The sequence below is a fragment of the Phaethon aethereus genome (assembly GCF_964289735.1).
Source record: "Phaethon aethereus genome assembly, chromosome: 18".
Taxonomy (NCBI): domain Eukaryota; kingdom Metazoa; phylum Chordata; class Aves; order Phaethontiformes; family Phaethontidae; genus Phaethon; species Phaethon aethereus.
The window spans coordinates 4303343-4327912 of record NC_138594.1 but is presented as its reverse complement, the minus strand read 5'-3'; the positions used below and the strand labels follow the sequence as shown (position 1 = coordinate 4327912).

The 24570-nt window shown below is 47.8% G+C and overlaps 1 protein-coding gene across 1 annotated transcript; it reads left to right on the top strand.

The window, feature by feature from the left end:
* On the top strand, positions 1 to 23907 carry METRNL (meteorin like, glial cell differentiation regulator; the record flags this gene model as incomplete). The annotated part of the gene is made up of 4 exons (XM_082008168.1): positions 1 to 113; positions 5946 to 6334; positions 22821 to 22880; positions 23591 to 23907. 4 exons carry the CDS (start codon positions 1 to 3, stop codon positions 23905 to 23907), a joined length of 879 nt encoding a protein of 292 aa, XP_081864294.1.
* Between the last annotated feature and the right edge of the window lie 663 nt (positions 23908 to 24570).

Sequence of the window (24570 nt, the reverse complement as noted above, 5' to 3'; positions counted from 1 at the left end):
ATGCGGAGCGCCCCGGCCGCCGGGCTCCTGCCGCTGCTGCTGGGGCTGCGGCTGCTGCTGGGCGGCGGCGCGGCGGCTCAGTACTCCAGCGACCTGTGCAACTGGAAGGGGAGGTGAGGCGAGACCCCGCCGGGCTGGGGGGAGCGGGAGCTGCCGCGGTCCACCCCCGCCCCGTCGGGGGAAGAAGTTGGTGCCGAAAACAAAAGGGGAGAGCCCTCCCGCTGCGGTGCCCGGCCGAGGCTCGGGAAGGGGGCGGCTCAAGGCGGAGAGCCGGGGCTGCGGGGCGGCTCAAGGCGGAGAGCCGGGGCTGCGGGGCGGCTCTGCCCCCATCCCTGCGGGGAGCCGCCCCCTCGGCGGGCTCGGCGCGAAGAGGCGCGGGGCAGCCGCCCCCGGAGCGGGGGAGGGATGGAGGGGCCGGGGCGGGCTGGGCTCCCCTCTGCCCGGCTCGGTGGGCTGGGGAAGAGGAGAAGGAGGGCGGTGCCATCTCCGTCGCGGAGAAGTTTCTCCCCGCGGCCCCCAGCGCTCCGCGGAGCCGCCGGCTGCTCCCGCGGATCAGCGGGGCCGGGCAGGCTCCGGCCGCGCCGCGGGGAGCGCTCGGGGGAGCCCCGACCTCTCCCGCCGGCCCCGGCGCACCTGCGGAGCGCTCCCGCCGCAGCGAGGGAGTCTCTCCGCGGGTGGGCGCTGGGCGCCCTCCCCACGCGTGAACGTCCCGGCACTTGGCAGCCTGCCGCCCCGCAGTCCCCGGTGTCACGCCGCGTTCCCGGGAGGTTGTCCCGCGGAGCTGCTGGTGGTGGTGGTGGTGGCGATGATGATGATGATGATGGAGCTCCAGGAGCAGGGGCTAGCGCAGCGGCCTCGCTCGCGATTTATTCTAATCGGGCCGGTTGTGAAACCTCTCGAGTGTTTATCTGCCAAATTATCTTTCCTTTGATTGCTTGTAATAAGTTTAACGTGTGTGGTTGGGTCTGTGACCTCCTCCACTGTTCATCTCTTTAAAACGCCACTCTGTGAACAAGCAAGTGGTGCTGCATCAGGCTCTGTCGGCTGGAAGAGAACTACTTGGAGGGTGACATGTTTTGACTCTAATTCTACACAAGCCTGACTTGCTTTAAAATAAAAGTTTGGCCGGCTTGTGTCAGTAAGCGTATTTTGGAGTAGGGAGAATTCCAAGCAGGGAAACAGCTGGACTGACTTTCAACATAATCATTTATCTGTTACTGCCTGAAAGATGCAGATGCTCAGTATTTCCTTTTTTCTGAACTTTCTTTGACTTTTGACAATTGATGCCTAGTTAATTCCGGTGAATCCACTTGAAGGCGAGACCATTTGATAGGGACCAAACCTGCTAGTTCTGTGGCAAACTCCGAATTGTATCATTTTGCTTTACCAGCCTCCCTACCCCCCCAGGCTGTACCTGCTTCCCATCCCTAAGCATCCCAGCTACATGTCTTACCTGGACCTTCCCACAGCGTACCGCAGCGTGTTTTTCAAAAGACCGATGACAAACCCCTGCAATCTTGTCCTGGTTGGTTCTTAGTTTTGTCCTGTTTTCTTAGAGCAAGCAGTGACCACCCCCGTCACCTGAGCAGGGCTGGAATAAGCAATGCCTCGACTATCAAGAAAAGGGGTGATGCTGGGGGTGGGGGAAGTGAGTGAGTTCGGGGTGAACTGGTGATGCAAGCTTGAACTCACTCACCTGTTGTTGCTCTGGTGAGCCAAAGCGGTGGCTGCTCCGTGTTGGAGGCACAGGGAAGGACGAGCTGCCTTCTCGCACGCACGGTTCAGTCTGGGTGGCTTCACTTCTATGAGAAGAGTCCCGCAATCCAGGTGGACAGGGGTCTTGGGAGGGGATGAAGTAAACCAGGCTGACTTTGGTCTTGTTGGTAGCAAATGGGCATCGTCAGAAATGCTGGCAGTCCTAAGGCTGTTAAATATAATCTGCTTTGTCCTAAAAGACTAGCAGTTAAGAAGGAAGGAAAGGTAGTTTGATGTACCAGTAAGTGCCATCTAATTAAATATTTCAGCATGGATCCTAATGGCTGTATGGGTCAGAAAGGATTTTTTTTTTTATGTGGAATATAATGTTTTGAAGTAATGTGATGTTTTTTACCTTGACTAACTGTTTGAAAAACCTACGAACTTGGATGCCAAAATGTAGTCTTTCTTCCCACAGTGAAGTTCTAGGTTGTCTCGTGCTGGCAGATTTGAGAATCTGGTCATCTCCTACATTAATCCTGAAGGTGTTTTCTCACCTTTATGTACATGCCTATATCAAAAGCAACAGTCTTAGAAGTGGGATATTCTGGATATTATTTTTTTTTCCCATTAGCTTGTGGAGAAGTGACAAGCTTATATCCCTGAAGTAGTGTGAAGAGCTTCACTGGGATTCCTATAGATACCCCTCATGCTTCCAGGGAAATCTGATGCAAAGCATGGCTTGACACCTGCAATTTAAGTACACTCAATAGGCCTTAGCAGCATCTTAATAAATAGCTTGGCAGAGAGCTTCCAGGAAAGCTTTGTCCAGAAGAAAGCAGAAACTTCGCTATGGTGTGTGTCTGGTTATTACTCCTGCTGTAGCTTCAGGCTTTTGTGCCGCCGTGACCTCTTGAGGCTTTGGGCACAAGTGCTTCAGTGACATGCTGAGAATATGCTAGGCTGGCGTTTTGGGCTGGAGGAGCGAGAATTCAGCTCTGATGTGTCTTGCTTACATCCATCGATCTTGCCCTCTGCGCCGGTGGATGCTCTGGGGAAGTCTCAATGCTCTCTAGCTTGTCATCCTTAACTAAACCCCAAATGAGGAGCGAAAGTTCCCTGTGTTCGCTGTGGGTTGCTGGGGGGACATGGGTATTTCTAGGACTCTTCAGAGCGTCTGTCATAGAGTAAATGAAGTAAACAGCTAAAGTAGATAGTGTGAATATTCCTCTGGCTCTTTTTTCTTTAAGTAACACCTGTTGCGTGTTGCAGCGTAACAGCTTACTGCGCCGATACCGTAACAGATCTGTCAGGGCAGACAGAGAGGGATGGCTGAAACCAGAAAGCAGAAGAGTGAGGAGACAAATGCAGTGATTGAGAATGTCCTCATGGGTTGGTATGAGGAAGTAGTGGTTGTTGTAGAAGTAAGTCCCAATAAACAGCACAGGTTTGAAAGGGAGGATGGATAGCTCATCCATCACTGTAACCATGAAACAGCTGCCCTATCTCCTTGCCATATACTTAGAAAAACCCAAAAACAAAATGCAAATGAGCTTGGAGGGTGGTGGGGGGGAAAGGCTCCTGGACTGCCGTCGTTTTGTGGATGTGGTGTGTCTGATGACTGGCTAGTGAGAACTAAACATGATGTTAAACAGTCTCTCAATGTGGTGATATGTCATTTTGGCAGAAAGCAAAGCGACAGGTTTTACTGGATGATGGTGGTTGCTGTTAAGTAATGTGAGCATGTATTTTGAAATCTGCTTAACTTTTGAGTCATCCTTTATTATAAGGCTTAATGCATACAGGTACTTGTGCTTGATGCATCTGTCTAATGGCATCACTCTTGCCTGTGGGATATAATTGGCTTTCAGAAGATAATTTCAGAGTCCACCCTGTTTTTTTGTTTGAACAGCATGAATGTTTGAACAAAATGAATGTTAAGGCTTTTTTCTCTGGCAGAAATTCACTGCCTCAGTGTTGTTGGGATCACTTGCAACAGCAGTTTCACTGCATGAGTTCAGAGTTTTGCCCCTGGTATCTTCCTTCTGCTTAAGCATCCGGGCTTCAAGGTGGAGTTTGCCAGTGTAAGTCCTGCAAAATCTCTGCAGCTTGTTTTGATGTCTTGAGTAGGAACAAGTGATGTGTGAGGGTAGTTTTTTGCCCCTTTGCGGAGGGATAAGCTTTACACTCTTTAATTTTACTTATTCACTGCCTGCACATAAACAGACTTCCGTGTTTTCTGTTGAGTGGCATCATGTGTATGCTGTGGTGAAAACTGATTTTGTGGACCAGATGTGGATTTACAGTCAACTTGAAATATCCCATTGCAAGTTAAGTTTCCTGAATGTGTTAAGTACTACTGAATTTGAGGGCAAGAGACTAAAGGTCAAAAACTTGTCCCTCTTTTCTCCTCATCTGTGTTCTTGATGTGGCTTTCAAGATTATTCAAAAGCACATGTTTGCAGGCACTATTGTTATTAAATATGACTTTTTTTTCTGAGCTTCCTCATGTAACCTCTACCAAGTGGGTCACACTGACACTCACAATAATGACTCACGTCGACAGTAAATGCAAACCATATGGGGTTTTTTTTTCCCTTTCTTTACACATGGCTTCTTGTTACTTTCTAAATGCTGACTTAAATTTAAACCCTGTTCAACACCCGAATATATCTTTGGGTTGGGGAGCTGTATATTTGGAGGTTTCTGTTGAGAAACCAGAGCCTGATGTCATTACTTGCACTATACTAAAATATGTTCTTTGCCACAGATTTCCTGTGTAACCTCAGACAAGTCATTGAATCCTTTTTTTTTTTTCTTCCCTCCTTGGTTCATCTGCCTGCAAGTGGGAATGTTGTGAAGCTTCTCTAAAGTACTGCAAAGCAGACCCATGAGCTGTGACGAAGGGTCTCATTTTGGGTGGTGCTCTACAGGCACAGAATAAAAGATGCTTATGTTTGGGAACTGGGTATGTGAAGCGTAGGAGAAAGGAGCTTGGTGGTGAAGCTATATGCTGATGCACGCATAATAGGTTTGTGACAGGAGAGGGACTGGGACCAAAGGATTTTTGACTAATGGCCCAAATACTGTAACCAATAAAGGAGGCTTCCCACAACTTTTCTTTTAACTAGAGTGCCTACAGCATGCAGTGTCATATTAGTGCTTTGAGTCACTCTGGGTAAAGAACTTGTGGGGTTGGTCCCGCATCAGTGACATGCAGCAAGGGTTGTTTAGAACTGTCCTCAGTTTAGGCTGTGGGCAAGCAAGTCGCGGGGATTTGCTAGTCATCCTGCCTAAGCACAGCAGTTTGCTCGCCTTTCACTAGCAGTTGGCCTTGGGATCCCTGTGTTGCTCTCCTGCCCTCAAAATGGCTGTTGGGATGTTAATGTTTTGCCACGGTGCTGGGTAAGGACACGGGACCAACGGTGGCCCTGTGCCCATGCCGTAGTAACTGGCCACGTGTTCTGGTTTTTGCTGAACACTCGTGGCTGTGTGTCTGCTCGGAGCCCATCGGAGCTGGGCAGTAAAATGATAAGCTAAGCTTTAACCTCATATTGGGGAGAAGTGGGGGAACATGGCACACGTGCCGAAGAAAGCAGCCCAGTTCAGTGCTTCCCCAGCTGTGGCTGGGGAGCGTAGTGTCTTCTCTCCTCTCCCCGCCTCCTCCCAGTTTGGAGATTGGGGCTGCCCAGCTGGGGCAGAGAGTATCAGTAGCACCCAGAGCATCCCTTTGCTCCAGTTCACAGGGTGAGCTTGGCATCCTTCCCAGTTTCAGATCCATTGGGAATATAGACTTGGAAGGGGAACAAAGTACTCTGCAAAAGGTGGAGTCCAATCTGCGAGGCTGGAGAACATGCTGGTTTAAGCCACCAGGAAGGGAGTTCAAGCGTACGTGTTTTACTTAGTATGCGCCGGGTCATTTGCCACAGCTCAGCTGATGGGCAGTAACTGAGGCTGTAGTAATTTAATTGCTTTTGATCATGTGCTTATATCCTATTTAATTTTGAAGTCAATTATGAGTGGTTTGACTTTTTCTTTTGGGAGGTGATTTAAAATTGTCCCGTAATATTAAGGTTGCAGTCATGCAAGAGACAAGCAGTTCTGACTGCTGCGAAGCTGGATGGGCTAATACTCAATACAATTGGAGATTTCCTGCATTTGTTGATGTGGGTCTTTGAAGGTTTGAGGTTATGACGGTCACGTTATTTGCTCTGTCATTTCTCTAACTTTCTCTTTCTTTCTTCCCCCAGTGGCTTAACTCACGAGTCTCACAAGAAGGATGTTGAACAGGTCTACCTCCGCTGTTCCGAAGGGTCAATAGAGTGGATGTATCCCACGGGAGCACTCATAGTCAACCTGCGACCCAATACTTCACCTGCCTCTTACAAACATTTGACTGTTTGCATAAAGCCCTTCAAGGACTCAGCAGGAGCAAATATTTATTTGGAAAAAACTGGAGAACTGAAACTCTTGGTCCGAGATGGAGATCGCAGCCCCAGTAAAGTATATTGCTTTGGCTATGACCAAGGGGGCCTGTTTATTGAGGCCACGCCTCAGCAGGACATTAGCAGGAAGATTACAGGCTTCCAGTACGAATTGATGAACAAGGAGGTAGCATCCGATTTGCACACAGTTTCTGGTGAGTTCTGGGGTATTGGTCATATTTTCATGTACTGCATTGGATGTATAACAGATGGCAGAGTGAGTGAGTGGGAAAGTGGTTGGGTCTGAATTTCATGTGCTTTTAAGGACATGTTTTATAAACGGGCTATTGCGGAAGAATTGATTTTTTTTTGTTGTTTTTTTTGGGGGGGGGGGGGCTGTTGTTGTTGGTTTTTTTGGAAGTTGGAAGCCTAGGCTGAGTTCCAAATGATTTAAGGGTTACGTTGTGAACGATTCTCCCCTTGCAGGCGTGGGGTGAATTACAGGAGCTGGCTTTACCCTGCAGTGAACTCCAGTGTGAACTTGGCTTCCAAGCCTTGCTGTAACAGTTTTCTAACTACTTTTTAACTCAGTTTTTAAGACCCCGCTGCATGTTTTGAATAATAAACATTTAAACAAGGAGGAACTCCTTTTCCGTGGGTTTGTTTTTTTTTTTCCATCTGAAACTACTGCTACTTGCTGACCTAATTATTGCCTTTTTTTTTTTAAAAAAAAAAAAAACAACCAAGGAAAATGGTGTGTTTCTTCCTTGGCTCTGCCTGCTACACTCTCTTGAGCATTACTGTGCCATAGGAGAGCTCTTCAACACCATGACACTACTTTTACAGTGCCGGCGTTGTCTTTTCTCTCAACCATTATGAAAAGCAAGTTTTGTAGGGAGGAATTTTACGCCAACGAAAAGCTTGTAGGAAGGGGGAGTGGACAAACCGAAAGAGCTTACAAGCCTGTAGGGTCTGATACTAAATAGCAAGCTCAATACCATTTGGGAACAATAGCTCTAGGTATAACCTAATTATGCTAATCAATTAGTTTGAGCTGAAGAATAACTAGCATTTGTGGAGGATGACGGGGGGGAAGGGGAAATTCTCTTCAGATAGGTGGTATCTCCTTCACGCATCTCCTCAATTCCTTTTATCCCCAAAACCAAGGAGTGGAGATTTCTAGAATAGCCTGAGGAATAGCAGATCTAGGGTAGTTTTTTCCAAATGGCTAGGGGAGTCTCAAGGTTTAGAGATGTTAAGTGGGGAGGTCATGGTGGCAACCAGATTTCTCTTTTGAAATGGGGGGGAGCGAAGGCAGCCCTGCGGCAGGGGAGAGGAGTCCTCACAGCACACTTGAGCTGACTCAGCCCAGGGTAAAACCTGGTGTAAAGTGAGCCTAAGAGATGTAAAGTGAGCCTAAGATGCCCGTACGTAGGCCGTCTAGATTTTGCGGTAGCGATGCCATATGCTTTGCCCAAGATGCTACTTGATAAGCAGTGGTGTGGCTCATTAAACTGCAGCTGTATCTTCTAGGCATGGCATCCCTCGTCCTTTTTCGGGATAAGGGATTGCAGAGCTCGAGTCGTGCCCTCTCCCCTCCCCTGGCTCCCTTCCACAACAGGACTCTCTGTATTTGTGCTTACTCGCCGCCCTGCTAGCGTTTAGATGGTGGCACACCAATTCAGATGTGGCTTTGGTTTCTTTTTTGGTACGGGTCTTGGGCTGAGATGAACAGTTCTTAACTCAGCAAGACAGTAGTTGGCCGAGGGCTAATGCAGTAACGCCGAGAACTGATAGATGGCGTGTTTGCCATTAAAACAAAAACCCCATAAACACAAATATTCAAGTATTTAAGTTGCCTTCTTTACTTTCGCCATGTATGCAACTCGTAGCTTAAATCAAGGGTCCTGCATTGTACGAGTGCTGCAAAAGGAGCAGGGTATCTGCCGCAGAGCCGTTTTCCCAGTAAGATCATTTCTGCAAAGATGAATATGCTGCGCAGAATGTTAGCTATGTAGTAAAATTCCATTGCAGAAGACATTAAATACATTGTTTGATCGGTTATTTGGAGAATGTTCCCAGATTCAGTGCTTCTTTCTTTGACAGGCTGTGAGGACGGAGACACAGGCAGGCTAGTGATAGGTCACTTAAACTTACCAAGGAAAGTCCTATACTTTTTTTTTCCCGGAAAAAGATTTGCAATTGCTTTTGCATATGAGTAAAATAATATGCAAGAAATACTGCCATCGCTGCTCTTTTTAGTTTGCACATAGATAGGTTTCTCCCAAGCTTCGCTAAAATCAAGCGGGCTTGCTGCTGGCGTACTTAGCACCACAAGCCGGCCCAAACTGCTGTGTTTTTAGAATGAAGTGCTCTTCATTCCACATAAAGTCTTGGAGATTTTTAAAGCTGATGGGAGTTTTCTTCAGAGAGTTTCAGAAGTCAAACTGAGGACTGAATCCAATTACAGCCTTCCTCTTTGATAGGCATATTAAATCACTTTTTCTGTGACTGCTGTATTTTCAGCTGTAACAGACACTGGTTGAATTTCAGCGCTGTCTTATAAAACAATGTGGTAGGCTATCTGCTTCACGCTCCAAGTGTCTTGTTTGGACAGAAGAAGCTTTTTAATAACTATCAGCAGAGCCTTCAGGGCAAACTAGGGATTTCTATTGTATTTTAAATTATTTCGCTTGCCTTTTTTTGGATCCCCAGACTCTGGGGAGGGGCGGCGGGGGGTGAAAACACGATGAAAATGCCATACATGACTCTTTCCACTACTCAGTCAGATGAGCACTTTTATTCTCCTATAAATATCTATATGTCTGGGGAATCTGCCAAATAGCTGCCTTGTGAGGCTCCTATAGAGCAATATATTTGGGGCTCTTTGCAGTTCATGGGCCTCCGTTTTCCTGGAGCTGCTTCTAGTTTTTCTCTGAAACCTCCAAGTAAATGCCCTTTACTGAGCTGTTCACGTGGAGGGGAAGTTCACAGTCGGTTGACCGAAGTCACTGGCGTCTCCTTCATTGGAGAGGAGGATCGAGCCAGAGGCAAGCGCCGACCTTAAAGGAGCTGAAAACTGGATTTAAGGTTCTGCGTTGCTTTCCAAGCATACTTCTGTCCCTTGGTCACGAACGTGCCTGACGCTCTTTTGGCTGTTGCAGGCTGGAAAAAGGAGGCTGCTGGTCTCTCGGTTGCAGTCTGACGGCGTTCAGCGGAGCTGGAGTACGTGCGGAGGGATGAGGGAGGCGTGAGGGGCCGCTGCAGGCGGCGGCCGAGGTGGGCAGAGGAGGCTGGCGCACTCCCTGGCCTCGCTTCGCGCGGCAGCGCTTCGTCTGACGGCGCGGGACCGAGAGGCACAAATATTGCGTTATTTTCTTACAGCTGCGGCGTGGGGGAGATGGCTCTCGTAAAAGACCCAGGTGTGGGGCTCGGCAATCCATCCCTTTCCTTGTGCAATAACTACTCGCTAACAACTTCTCCCGACTTTCCCTGAACAGTGTGTTTGTTTCCTGGTGATAATTATTGTACTCTGCCCTTGAATTTACTCTCTCTTCCTAACCTGGCATCCCAGCTCTGTTTCAAGAGTATAAGTCATCTGTTTAATACTTTAATGACCTGTTGTGTCCTCAGAGTCCTGACATTACAGGGTGCATCAACAAATCAGCAATGCTTGGCAGAGTGCCTGTGGTTTAATTAGAAGACCTCAAGTTTTATTAGTTTACAGTCATTCTTTCCCACTTAATCAGAGTCTAGCAAATAATTCAGTAGAAAACATACACAGGTTCTGAACTAGCCTTTCCCTTTTCTCGGGAAGGTTGAATGACAGTGCGGTCTTACAATTTTCCAGATTTTGAGGATTTAACCCTTTTCTTGGCTGAGTCTGCCTTATCACGTTCTCTTAAGGCTTCCCTAACTGTAGGAAGTGTTTGTTATACACAGATATGTTTTGATTCAGATTGCTGAAATTTGGTATGGGATGGGTTTTACTCTGACAGTAACCAGCAAAAAAGCACATTTCTGGGGGTTGATAGTTTCTTAAGCTGGGAAGAGGAGCGAAGGCAAGCGTGCTACAGCGCTTGTCACCATTTTATGTGAGTGAGTAGTCCCCAAGAAGAGTCACCTTGACACTTCAGACACATTGATGGGTACGTTCTGCTCTTGATACCGAAAGTGATGGGTGACTGAAAGTGCTTTTGATTTCAGATTAGGTTTTGGATTGGGAATTTGGATAATTCCCATCCACCCTGATGGTCCATTAACTTCAGCTCATGCAGGAAGGCTCTGAAGCCTTGGTGTTTGCCCAACTGAAGAACTGAGGCACTGTGACATTTTGGGCCGAGGCCATTTGAGAAGCAGCAGAACTTGCTTAGGTTGTTGAATTCTGTTGATTCTAATCATTTCTGCTTGTGTGTTGGAAGAAAATACTCTGGGTCTCTGCTATACTGGCAGGTGGATGGAGGTTTTGGCAAAAGTGTTATTTGGCCTTATAGTTTCTAGAAGTTGTCTGAAGATGTTGACCCACATGATCTTCTCGTCTGTAGTGGAGCATGTGCCTGGTGTAGGTCTGCGCCGCAGCAAGCTGCTTGGATTAAATTCCTATGAATGGCGTGAAGCTCCCTTGAGAGTCATTTGCTTTTTAAGTTCTTCAGCTTCTGCTCAACTAATCTGAAACAAGAACCGGTAGGTTTGACCAAGCGTTTTGGAGAGGAAGGTCAATGCTCTTCCTCCCCTCCCACCAAACGACCTTTATTTTGTTACCTAAAGCCTGTGTTTCAAGTGTCGCATCCAAGCTTTATGTGAGCTGTGTAGTTTGCTTTTCCCATTGCAGACCCACGGGGATGTCTGTAATTTGGCTGTTAGAGCTCACGAGGTAAATTTGAAAGCCCTTTCATTACCCACCCACTTTTGTGTAGTAAAGAAGTCAAACTTTAACAAAAATGTCCCTTTATCTTGATGGCATCTACCGACTTAGTGCAGGTTCTAGTAACTGTTTTATACGTTTTCTTTATTAATGCTGGGTACCTGGCTGAGAATATTAATAGATAGGAGGTGCAGCGCTCAAGCGGGTATCTGAAAAACAAGGCAAAGCTGGATAAATCCAGTTAACTAATTAAGAACAGTATTCAGCTATTTCCTGTGTGGTGTTAATTCGCTGGCCTGAGAAAACAGATTGGAAATTAAGAAAGCCCATAAGTATTCGGGCTATGCTAGTGTTTCTACTAACGAATGGCTTTCTGAAGCACCCCTCTTAACTTTTGATCTTGAGCGCAGTTTGGGCTTGATGGAGGTGGGGCACCAGTCTGCCATATCTCTGCGGGTATTCTTCCGGAGCTCCGTTGTCATCGCAGCTCGTAGGCTCCTAACCTCGTGCTTTCCTCTGGTTTCTCCCAGATATCCACTTTTTTTTTTCTTTTTTTTTTTTTTCCTCCTTCTTGGAGTCTGCACGTGCTGCTAAGCTCTGTAGCCTGATGCAGCAGATGCGCTGGCGTATTTTTCACTTCTTACCAGAGTGGGACCGTTCTTGGTTTGCGTCCCAGGGGCCGGTGTGCGGGAGGCCGCGGCTGGCGCGCCCGCTCTCTGCCGCGGTACTCGCAGCGTGGAAACCGTGGTCGGGCTGTCGCTGCCCTTAGCAGAAGAGATGATGGAAAGAGGCACTTGGAACACTTAAATTGAAAGTCCCCGTGACCTTTATGCTTAGCACAGGTTCTGCTTGAGTCATTGTGAGCATCCGAGATGCTGGCGCCGCGTGAGGTGGCGGGGCGGGAGCGGCGCTGTGTGCTGCAGGGTTGGCAGGGGTGTATATTCCAGTACCCCTTACGAGACGAGTAAAACGGCTCGCTTTGTCTTTTTTTCCTCCCCAGTTTTCCGCACAGGATAAAATCCTCATACCTCTTGGGGTTAAGCTGTGTTAGGGGAAGGAAAAAAGCAAATCTGAGCGGGCTCTGGTTTGATTTGCACGGGAGAGCAGAAGTGATGCCGCACGCCTGGCGGCAGGATTTGCTGGCGAAATGCACGACGAGCAGCAGAGCAAAGCCCAGGGCTCTTTCTGCAAGACCGGGTTCGTGGTGGCTGGGCTCCCCTGTGCAGCTAAGGTTTGCTGCTGGTTTAGATGCTTTTTTTTTTTTTTTCCCTTTCTAAAAGGTCAGCAGCAAGTTTTAAGAGAAAACCACCAGAAAACAGCCTTAAATGCAGTTCAAAATCCACTGCAATTATTGGCCTTATATGGGACCGTTTTGCTATTCCTGCTTTAGGATACGTGGTTTCCGAGTGGTTTTTTGTGTGCTCGCCCTCCTTGCAGGAAGGTCTCCTGTGGTAACCTCCGTGTCTTTTCCCATCGTGAGCGGCGATGCAAAGCGAGGTACAAAGTACCGTTTTATGGAAGTGTAAATAGCACTCCCGAACTCCCTAAGTGTTTGAAAAAACACATTTTAAGCTAATTTTTGAGGGCATATCACTGAACGGAGTGTCGTGGGTCAACATCTAAATTGATCAGGCTGTATAACAGAGCCTGGAGTGGGATTAATGCTGAGGAGTTAGAAACCTGTTCTAATTATTCCTGTGCCTAAAGTGGTCAGATTTTAGCGAATGATTGGCTGGGGAGGGGGGAGAGTTTGAGAGCAAAGTTTTTGGGGTTTCCTCCTGTGTTAAACGATTTCAGAGCGCAGCTCTGATGCTGAGGGAACGCACGTGCTCTTACATGTTCTCAAATTGAGCGAGGGTGATGTTTAGGGGATCTGAGCCTCAGTAAGGTGAAGGATGTTGAACTGAAAAATCTTCCCCTAAAAAAAAAAACAAAATTGAAGGGATGCCTTAACTTAACCTCTCCTTCCCCCAAGAAAATGAGTTTGACAGCAGTCGTCTCTGGCCCAGCTTGTCCTTTGATGTTGCCAGGACAGTAGTTGGTTTTGCAGTGGGCAGAGGAGGCGACAATGGAGCTGCAATGATAAATACACAGCTGCAGGGGAGAGGGGGTAAGAAAATAGCTTATTTTTGCTAGACTGGCCACGAATGCCGTTAGCTTATTTCTCAACTCAGTGGGCAGTCAAAACCAATAAGCAGTCAGGTGTATTGTCCGGGCAGCTGGGGCTCTGCTTCGCTCTGACCTTTATGTATTGCGGAAGATGGTCCCACAAACAGATTTGCAATCCAACGGAGTTGCTTGGCAGTCTTTAATAATGCTCTGTGCTTGCTCGGCAAAACTGTTTAGTTTGCTAATTCCTGAGGCTGTAGTTAAAGAAAGGATGGGAGGGCGGGGGAACCGCATTCCTCTTCCCGCCCCCCACCTTCCCCGAGGAATAAGAAACTTAGTGAAACGGGGGCCAAATTTTTCCTGTGTTAGGGCCTCGATTTGCACGACAAAAAAATCTCTTTCGCCTTAGTCCGTTTTATAAGCCGGAAAATAGACACTCTAATATTGCACGGGTACTCGAAAGCTACCCTGGACCCAAAGCTGTCATATGTTATATGTGTCTTCGGGAGGCTCGATGCTGGCTCGGAAGAAGCGCCGCCATATGACACGCGGTTCGACCCAGCACTAACGTCTGCTGCTGACTCAAATCTGTGGAAGGATTTTTTTTTTTTTTTTTTTTTTTGGCATGGGCACCTCCTGGGGCATCTTTCTGCGCTGCTTGGACTCCGGTATGGGATTTGGGCCTTGACTCCTGCGACAGGCGTAAGCTCTGGTGTTTGCCCGTGTCCTTTCTGGATGGGAGTCCCGCGGTCGGGAGCTCACAGAGGCCGCGAGTGCCGGGCCGTGCACGCGGAGCCCGGCCTGGCCTCCCGTTGCCTTCCCTCCCCCAGGATCGTCCCTGTTTGCACAGGACGCAGCTCGGTGCGTCCCCACCAGAGCTGCTGGGAGCTTGACGCTGACTTAACCCGCGTATAGGTGGATGTGAGAAGTCCGGGGGGGGAGGAGAAAGTCCAGGCTTATGTAGAACCGGTGAATGATCTTAGTGTGACAAAGAAGCGTGTGCTGTTAAGAAAAGGTGTGTATGTCTTAAAGCTTTTGCTGTTACAAAAAAAGTAACCGTTTTCGGGGTTAACCGAACAGCGTTCTAACGTTGAACATCTCACTGGGTGAGGTGTAGCCCTTCCGCAGTGCCCCTCAAGAACAGGCTGATCAAATAAACGTGGTTTTAAAATGAAAACTGGCCTTGTTCCTTCAGAGCTCTCCCACATACCAAAAAGAATTTGATTTCTAGAAACAGGAAGCAGAAGGACCTGTGTGGATGTGAGTGCACATACGCCACTTTTTTGTTCTTATTCTTTTTTTTTTTTTAAGGCTCACTTAATCTTTGATCTGTCATTACTCCGCTCTCAGGGTTTAACTTTAACCAGCCACTTGTTATTTAATTCTATTCCCCTGCTCCAGAGGAGGCATTACTGGACCGGGCCGAAGAGGAGGGAGGGAAGGCCCTGCCTCGCTGGCGGGTCTCCAGCCTGGTGTTCCTGCTGGCTCCAGCCTCTCCTGTAGCCCTGGCAGAGGGAAGCTCCGGCACCAGAGCCCTGGCCCTGGCTGCACAGCTTCCCCAGGGCGCGGGGGTAAAAACCACCTTCCCTTTTCATTGTCTGCCCTGCGAGCACTGCATGACGTCTCAGCCGAGTGTTTTGTTAGCTAGCGGAGACAAAACCAAACCAGACATCGAAACTTTCTTTATAGCCCTGTTTTCCTAGACCTGATCAGTGTGTGCTTTTGCAAGGCTCTGGAATGACATTTTCTTTAGAAGAAGAAAGAAATATTTTCGGAGTGGATTTTAGAGGGCATGAGCCCAGCCCTACATCTTTGTGGGTTTTGAGTCGGTAGAAATACCTGCTGTGGCCCCGTGCCGCTGGGCAGGGGACGAGGGGCGACGCTGCAGCCGCCGGTGCGGGCGGGCTCTCCTGGGGCAGCCGGGAGGAAGGTCCTGCCCCAGCCCTTCCTCTGCTGCAAGGTCGGAGGGGACCGGGGGAGTCCCTCCACCCTCCGGAGGCACCGCTGGCTTCCAGCAACTCGACCACCCTCGCGCCTGCCCGGCGCTTCCCATTGCTAACCCGCCGTGGGCAGCAGTGGTATGTTCGAGGAAGGAGAGCGGTATATTCTGTGAGATAAAAAAAATACAGGTATATTTTTGTATGGCTTTATTTTGGTGCACATACTGCAGGAGAAATCCCAGCAGGTACCTTGCTGCCTGCTTTTCTCTTTAACCGCGGTCAGGGAGGGGGAGAGAGAAAGCAAAAGCAATGGCAGACGATTTCGAACGCTGCTTGCACAGAGACGTGGGCCAGTACAGCTGCAGAGACGTGGCGCGTTTGCCGGGCTCTCTCTTCTCCGCTGCAGCTCAGACAGAAGGAATTTAACTGAAAATTTGACCTGCTGAGTAGGGCTTTTTGGACACGATACATTGCAGGCTTGACTGTAACTGAGGATTTTTATAGTGCTGGTGATGCAACGGGTAAGTGTAGGAGCTCAGCTGGCATTGGCACCGATCCTGTTACCGTTGCGTCGCTGCCCAGCCTGGCACCGAGGTTTCGCCATGGCAGCGAGGGAGCCCAAAGCCCTGCGCTGCTCTTGGGCGCTGCGCTGGGATGAAGAGGGTGGGGTAGCGATGGAGACGGAGCTGTGCCTGGTGGCCTCCTACGGCGGGAGGGGAGGGGAGGGAGGGGGACGGTGTTTGGGACAGGCGTGATTTTCTCCTGATGGAGCAATGAGCAGCCCGGATGAGCTGGGACAGACAGGAGTGTCTTGAAGATATAACACTTCTCAGAATTTCTCCTGGGTTGATGCAGCTCGTGCTTGGGCCTGGAGGTAGAGTTTAATAGAGTCTAATGCTGCTTGAATGAAAACTGCTCTGTGTTTTTCCTTCGTTCCTTTTTAAAAAATTCTTAAACAAATGGCTGTTTGTGTTTCTAGCTGACCTTTCAGCTCATTTGTTCCAATGGGTGCTGCATCTTGGAACGGCAAAAAGGCATTGACTCTGCAACCCCAGAGGATCCTTACGTGCTCTGTAGCTGCTGAGCCAAGTTTCATTTTGAAAGCTGTTGCAATTGGAGCTTGCGTAGTACCAAATCTCTTCCTCACACTGTTTACATAAATAATCTCCTTTGGTACTTAAGGACTTTAATACCCTCTTGGAAGAAATTTCTGTGAAAACTTAAATTTCTGGTTTATGGTCTCTTGTCATAACGTTTCTCAGAACAGAAAGGTCATCACATCTCTAATGGTGAGGCTTACAATATGCTTTTTTTATTCTTCCTTTGCAGGAAGGAAGTGGTATTAACTCGATTCTCTTGGCACAATCTATGCCACAGCATATGAAAGTCTGCATTTCATTAAACTTATTTGCAGGTTTAAATTGTTCCTGGCCAGTGTCTGTATTTTCCAAGTTACTTCTGGAAACTTGTATGTATGTGCGAGTTGAACTGAATGTTAGAAACAAGCTAAGGCAAGGAACTGGCGTTGACACTTTCTTTTCTGACAGGTAAAAACACCAATATCCCTGCTTCACAAAAAGAAGTCGGGGAGAATGTCCATTGCAGCATCGTGATCTTGGTCCAGCTGCTGAATCACTGTCTTGTCCTGTACCAAACCTGGGCTGTATTTTGGCTGTAGAAGAAGGGAGTCTCTGAGATTTGTATCTTCGCCCACGATCCTTGTTCTGAGCTGCCTTTTCTGCTCAGCACAGGGGCTTAGATTAACTTTTCTAGCAAATACGAGGATGAATTCTTCTGCCTTCAGAAGAGCACTAAAGTCTCGCAGTGTGTTACTCATAGCATTAGCCTTCTATTCAGCGAAGAAGCACAATCCCTTCAGATCCCGTGTCCGAGGCTTATTGAGCTGAGGGGCTGGGAGTAGCCCGAGTCCAACTCTTGTGTTTGCTCCCTGGCTTGGCGTTCTCCTACTGACACACTGGAAAAAGTGCAGTGCTTGCAGAAAGCTGTGTAATCCTATCCCATCCAAAGACAGGAAGACCTTGTAAAACAAAAGAGCGATGAGTGCGCTCCTCTGTGTGTTGCGACTGGGTGTCGGCAACTTCCAGCCCAGCTGCGGAGATGCTCTGTGTCATCTGGCCGCCTTTCCCCTCTCTGCGTGGCTGCAGGTATTGTGTTCAACGCAGGTGTGCTGGATGTGGCTCCGCTGGCCGGAGCTCCCAGCTAGCACGTTCATTTTGAATTTGAGATGCACTGATGTGCAGATGCATTGATGTAGTTCAGACGGTGTTTCTGCGTGGGGGTTGCAAGTGTTTTGAGGTTGAGTGTTATTTTGGCTTGCTCAGGAAGAGCTCTCTGAGGGCCTGAGGAAAGTTGAAGGTATATCTAGAAAGGAGAGGACTAGTCAAAGCCTGGTAAGCCAGAGTGGCTGTCAAATTCTTGTCCAGCTCCACGGCAAAGTAGCAGGTCTTTTTGTTTGGGATATGAGCTGTGGGAGGTTTGTTTCATGGTAGAAGTGCTGCCTCTTCATAGAAGAAGCCTAGGCAAACTGAGGAAGAAATAATTACAAGGATTTATTCTGCTTTTTAATTAAAGCAGGATCAGGGCAAGATTTTTTTTTTTTCTTGCTCATATGATGTTTGCCCTTAAACTTGTCATCTCCCAGCTAAATCACCGATCCAGTAATCAGTTGAGACATAGTCATTTCTGCTTAGGACTCAGAAAAATGACTGAGAAATGCACCATCATTGGAGAAACCACATCTCTATTTTTATAATCTGCTCTCGGAAGTCTGTACTCCGTGTTTCCAGGAAGGAGACTCATCCTATGATGCCCTTTCCAGTACGGTTGCAATTACAGAGCTGCCAGCAAGAATTTGAAGGCTGTGGGTGGGGTTTTTTTTGGTGTTTTTGTTGTTGTTGTTGTCCCTCTGAACGAATGCTGATGTCAGGCTGAGAGCTTTCATCCCGGACACGGGTCTGCTGTGGCCCCGTGCTGGTACAGCTTGAGGTGCTGCAGTATGGGCTGGCTTAGCTTAAATCAACCTGGTCTGTGACAAGACCCATTTGAATGTCTTCTGCTGAGCACGCAAGAGAAAAGACTACTTCTTTTAATGAAAATTTTAAACCTAGAACTAGCAGAAAATAATGCTCCAACCCTGCCTGGGCCTTCTCAGGAAGCTTTTGATGCTTAAAAGGACTGATTGCTCTTCAAAGGATTATTCAGAAATACTAACGTGTGGGTGATGCGTGCCATGGAAACTGGAAATGCAGATGAACCAGCTCTGTGTTTCCCTCCCCCACCATCTACACCTCCACCACACCGCACGCGTATACAAGCTTCTTAATAAAACCAAAGGGTATTCCTCGGTAAAGTGGTTTTCTGCAATTACTTTGTGTTAAACGTTTTCACTTCTGCTTAAAGGGTGTCTCTCTTCCTGTGTGTGCTGCCGGAGCAGTGATGTATGTTCAGCAGAGCCTACCCAGAGACGCAGGCTGGATGGAGAAAGTCTTTTGGGTTCAGTAAGTGAAGCTTTGGGACAGTGTGTAGAGATCTGCAGCCTGGTTCTCATCTAGTTTTCTTGAGAGCTGTGAGGTTATGGAGTGTGTTGAGAAAATTCAAGACAGACAGAGGAGACTTCTTTCTTACGGCTTGGAAGCTGGTTTTAGGGTCATGTAAGGTCAGTCGGACCCATGGGTGGCTGTTGAAACACAAACGTTTCAAAAGAAGATCAGGTCCATTCATGTGGTTCCTGTGACGCCTGCAGCCAGAGCCAGCACTTTTCACTTTGAATGTGTCCTGCAGGGAGCTGTCATCCTAAACCATGACGATAGCCCTTCAGATAAGCCCCAATCTCCTATTTTCAGAGGGTAGAAGGGTTGCGTGCAAATGTCGCAAACCAAAGGAGGAAGGGCTGGAGATGCGTGTGTGCTGGAAAGGACGGTGACGTCTATGCACAGCTCTCGAGGCGGAGGAGACTCATGCTAAACTGCAGCACTAAAGGTGCACTTAAGCCCAGCCTCAATATTGGAGGAGATCCTTTCTAGACAACTCAACTCCTTGGTGCTGGCAGAGCCAGGGACCTTCTGGAGCTCATGGCATCTCCCCAGGGCACATCCTTCTCTCCTCCTGAGCGTTTCTGCCTCCCCGCGGAGAGGACCAGCACCGTGTTTGACAAAGCTGTTGGCCAACAAGTGCAGTCTATTGTTAGTATCGCCACGTCCTCCTCGGTAACATCAGGTTCAGAGGGCAAATCGCTCAAAGCAGCTGGGACATGACTGCTGGCTTGTGAGGAATGATGTAATTACATCTCCCTCTGCGGGGAGGTGAATAGAGAGGCCTTTGGAGGCACTGGGCTGGGGGGGGGGGTAGAGGGAGAGGGCTGCCTCAGGTTACTTCAGGTCAGGATACTGTCAAAATCCATCAAAGGCATTCCCAAGAGAGTCGGCAGCCGATGTGCACAATGCAGGCTTTATGCCACCGGCGGTGGAGTTGAGTTATAGGCATCTGGGCTTTAGAGGGCTTCAATAAAACCTTGCTTTTCTCTTTCTTCTTTTTTTTTTTTTTTTTTTTTCACCCTTCCCCTGCTGCTGTATGAATTAAGGCTCTTTGGCTTATCGAGTTTAAAGGAATTAGAGCAGCTGACGTTGATGTTGTTGTGTTGCAAGTTCATAGACTTGCTTTTGGACACGAGAACCTGGGCAGCCCTTGAGACATCCCCAGGGAGTCGGGCATCCATCAAACGCAGCCGCCTTGTTTAGTCACCGGGCCCGTTTCCCCAGAAAATGAACATCTTCACCCGCTGTGCATGAGTGAAGTGCTTTTTTTGGTTTTCTTTTTTTTTTTTAGTTATAAGGATGCTTCCCATTTTATCCCGAGGTGTGTGTGTTGGTTTTGATCTACTGATGGAGGAAAACACCTGCCGCCGATCCCGGAGTCAAGGAGTGCTGAACTGCAGCTAAAATCGCTGTCTTGCGGCATAAACACACAGATTCCTTGATGGCTGTGATTCAAAAGCAAGTGTAGGCATTGCCTCCTCCTAAGGATTTTGTTTCTTTTGTGAGACTGTATAGGAATGAAGCTCTGGTTGTAGCGAGTGAACGTTATTTGCTTTTTAATGGTCCATTTACCTCGGCAGTAATCCTTCACGACTTGCTTTCCATCTGTGCTTGCATACCTTGTTTTTGCCACTTGCAAGATATATTTGATACTCTGTGAATGCAGATGTGGGAGTTGTTCCACAGAAGAGGATTTCTGTTCGTCATGTGTCTGGTATTGCAGTGATGGGTGGTGGTAAATGGTTGTTAAATAAGCTTGCATGCCACCAAACTGTGAGTCAGCATGGATCTGAAGTAGGTTTTAAGTAATGATCTAGTGTGAGCAATGCTGAACACTTTTAATTTCCTTTTGCATTTAAAAAGGATGCAGGATTTTGCCTAGAGTCCACAATTAAAATGATTTGGTTCTGTGTATATGTGGAGATTTGTTTGTTTGATTTATTATAGTGTCAGTCTATTTAAATGGAAGGAACCACTTTTAAAGTATTTGTTTTTCATCTTTAATGCAGTTGCTTGTGTTGCACTCCTTTTGAGAGCAAAATGGCTTAGTCATTTGTTTTTTTTCAATTTTCTGATGGGGTTGGACGAACTACAGAGATGTCTGGTCTAAACCAAGACTGTTTTCACTCAGACTTAAAAAGGCCGAGATGCCTTTTTATTATTAGATCTTTGCAGAACAAAATATCTGAAATCCAATGCCTGAAATCCAGCTGTGGATTTTGAGGATGTCCATCAGCTGTGCTTTGCTTTAGAGCATCTGTCTGTGTGAAAGGGCTGTAGGATTCACGCAGGTTTGCAGGTTCCCTCTGTTTGTTTGATCTCACCCAGGTCCTGCTGTGGGCAGAGGGAGGCTGGGGAAGAGGGACATTTGCCCCGGGTGAATTTGGTCGGTGCGATGAATGAAACAACCCCATGGTAGGATGTTATGGGACTAATATAATTTTCTCTGTCAGATGAAACTTGGATGTTTGGTCTAGCCACTAATCAAAATCTCTTTTGAGTCTAAAAATTAAAATATCTTTAGACTGAGTTTATTATAGTACTCCAGTTACGTCCGGGCTTTGTCTGGCTCTGTATTTCTCATGATATTAAACAGTTTCCAAACTTCTCCAAAAAAGAGAGCTGAAATGATGTGTGGGGGAAGGAAGGGCAGTGAAGGCTGACTTGTTTCTGGAGGCCCTGGAGGCATTCAGACTCGACTAAATAGAAAGGCCCGACTGATCCAGATGCTTTAACAAAACTATTTTGCCTATTCCTTGCCTCTTCTTTTGGAGCTTTTTCACCTTCTTGAGTTATTCCCTCAAACACCCCTGTCCAGAAATGCGCACTTTACGTTCTCTTTAATCCTATTAAACAGCATGTTACACTTGTGTATTAATCATCTGACTGGAGCAGATCTGGTGGATTTGGTTCAATAATCCTTCTTTCTGGATCACTGCCTTTCTGGGACCTTGGAAAAAATAAGAGATTTTCCATGTCTTATGTCAGAGAACGGCTTGTGCATCCAACAGAGGAAGGCTAATAGCTGGGCATCGTGGGCAACGCTACGTGTTGGTTAGCCCAGCTTAAATCTACTTCTTAGTGCAATGGATAAACTTCTCCGGGAAGCGGGCGGGGGTGCGAAGGAAGGGTGTGACTATTTGGGAATCTGGTGACTAAGTGTTTTCAGATGTTGAGGCTCAGCAACTAAATTTTTTGGGGGGGTGGGGAGAAGTGGGGTAGCTTCAGCCTGGGGTTTGATGGTGGACTGCGTGATGAAATTAGCTGTAGCTCCAACGCTTCGCCTCGTCGCCAGCGCGAGCCCTGCCTGGCCGTCGCCTTTGCCCGCGCTAATCCCGGCGGAGCGGCACGCTTGGTGGGTTTTCAGCTTTCTGACCGGCGTGTAAGCGCCGCTTCAAGATGACATCAGGCGCAAGACGCGGGCTCTGATCCTTGGGCCGCCGGTGGACAGGCTTGATTAGCACCGCTGGGCAGGGCAGACCCTGATAGAAAGCAAATTCCTGAACTCAACAGGGTATTATAGAAACATCTGTACCGCGACTACAGTACCTTCTCCTCCGAAATAGCTGGCTGAGTACAAAGAGGAGCCGCATTCTTGCATTGATTAGATTAGTGCAGATATCCAAATGTTTCCAGCAGTACAGGAAATGGTCTTTGTGCTGCTTGAGCTCGAACAGATACGGGCTCGAGTTTCCGCTTTGCCTCGACTCCCTCAAACACATGCGCTGGGGTTTTCTTCCTCCCCCCTTTGCCTCCCCCCCTCTGCAACCTCCTTGATCTTTGATGTGGCGATAGACGAAATGGCTTGTGAAATAGCCCGGCAACACTTGGTGGAAATGGTAAGAAAGCAGCTTTGCCATCAGAGTTTAAAAGGCGCATGATCTTCAAAGCCTTTTGGAGAGCTTTGAATTTACAGCAGAGCACGCTGCAAACGCACCCAGTATCAAAACATATTTTGCATAAGTGCAGCGAGCGTGTGGGGTGTTTGCTAGATAATATATCCCAGCAGGAGCGTTATGGAGATCCATCTTCCTGCTTAAGTACAAAAGTCTCACGGAGGCTCGGGTTAGCCTCCGTTTCTCGTAGTGTTACTGATGCCTGACAGGTCTTTTGGACCACTTGGCCCCATGTTGTGTGTGTGTGTGTGTGTCACCCGGTTTTTGGTTAATTGAAATACTGGTTTATTTCTTCACTATCATTTAGTCCTTTGCTAACGCTGACCCTTTCTCTCCAGCTCCCTGCCGACCATGCAGCGACACAGAGGTCCTCTTGGCTGTCTGCACTAGTGATTTTGGTGAGTTGCTGTTTCCCCCCTCCCTTCTCAGCCGCGTGGCTCACCTGGACGCGACGTCCGTGAGCGCCGACGGACGCCTGCGTACGCCTGGCAGCTTCCGCCAGCGGTAGACGCGGCCTGAAGGGGCTGCGCGCGTGGGAGATGGCCGAGGACGTGGTGCGGAGGACCTTAAAACTGTGCCCAGCTGGCGCTTCCCCAGGGTGGACGGAGAATGACCCAGCGACCACGGTGGAAGTAGAAGTTCAAAGACTTGGTTGCATCTAGGAAAGGCCTTTACTTGCTGCCCTAAAACGGGACTGTTGACGAAAGGCCGAAAGTTTCAATAATTGTCCGTGCTTCCCTTTTTAAAGGGGAAATTAATATTAGCTGGTATCTGTAACGGCTGAAGAAGAGAAATTACATTGTCAGGGAGCATTAAGCATGTACATTGTTGTTAGTACTCTTTATCGTGATTGATGCTATCTCTCTGAGGGAATTATTTTTGTGTTTAAACTTAAGATGTGGGTGCCCTGGCTGGACAGGTTACAAATATAAACTGTAACAAATATAAATATATGCTGGAGGTTACTGATTATAAATGTAAGTCTAAAAAAAACCCAAGGACCAAAAAGGACTGCTGTAGTGAAATCGGTTCCCCTTGAACTGCCTGGGTTTGGTTCTTCCAGGGGGGGTTTGGGTGACGCTTCCTTACGTCCTTTTTCTGTTTCCAGTGATCAGAGGCTCCATTCAAGATGTAACGAACGAGGCAGAAGAGCAAGAATCCATAATTCACGTCGGTGTTAACAAACTGTACAGGCAGAAGAGCAAAGTCTTTCAGCTCACGGGGGAGAGTGGGAACTGGCGAGGACAGATAAAGACCCTGCTGGAGTGTGGGGTGAAACCAGGAGATGGAGACTTCCTTTTCACGGGACGCATGCACTTTGGGGAGGCCAGGTTAGGCTGTGCCCCTCGTTTCAAAGACTTCCAAAGGATGTACAAAGAGGCAAAAGACAAAGGGCTAAACCCATGTGAAATTGGCCCAGATTGAAATCCCCTGTTTGGCTGAAGATCGCTTTTAGCATTCGGCCGGGAAAACTTCCTGGCCACAGTGAAAACTCTGAACAAACCCAGTAACTGAGAGCATGGACCGATCTGGAGTGCAGGCTGAGACCCCCCAGGACACGTCTGCCGCCTGCGGTGCCGTGAGACTGATGAAAGCAACAGAGGTACGAGCTCAGAAGGCTGCCAAGCAAGCAAGGCTGGATTTTTAACCAATCTTGTCCTTACGAATTAAGTTATTATATTTTTCTAGTGACTTCCTTAGGAAAACAAACAAAGAAAACTCCCATGTCTTAATAAAAAACCCAAATGAAAGCCAACATGCCTTTGTATCTTTTTAATACTAATTTTTAAAAATGTCTTAAGCTGATGTAGCATTTGGTATGGCATATTCTGTATAAATGGACGAGAATGTGATAGAGCACGGTAAAACATCTTAACGTTGATGCTTTGTAAAAAGCTTGGTGTACAATTCAAAGTTGTTTCTTATGACAGAAATTTATGGAGCCAAACTCGTGTGTGTGTGTGTGTGTGTTCGGGGTTTTTTTTTTTTATTTGAAAGAATGTACAATCGCCGCCTGCAATTTTTTGTCCAGGCTGGCAAATTCTTTCCATTCCAGAGAAATAAAGGTCCCTGGATTTGACACATGCT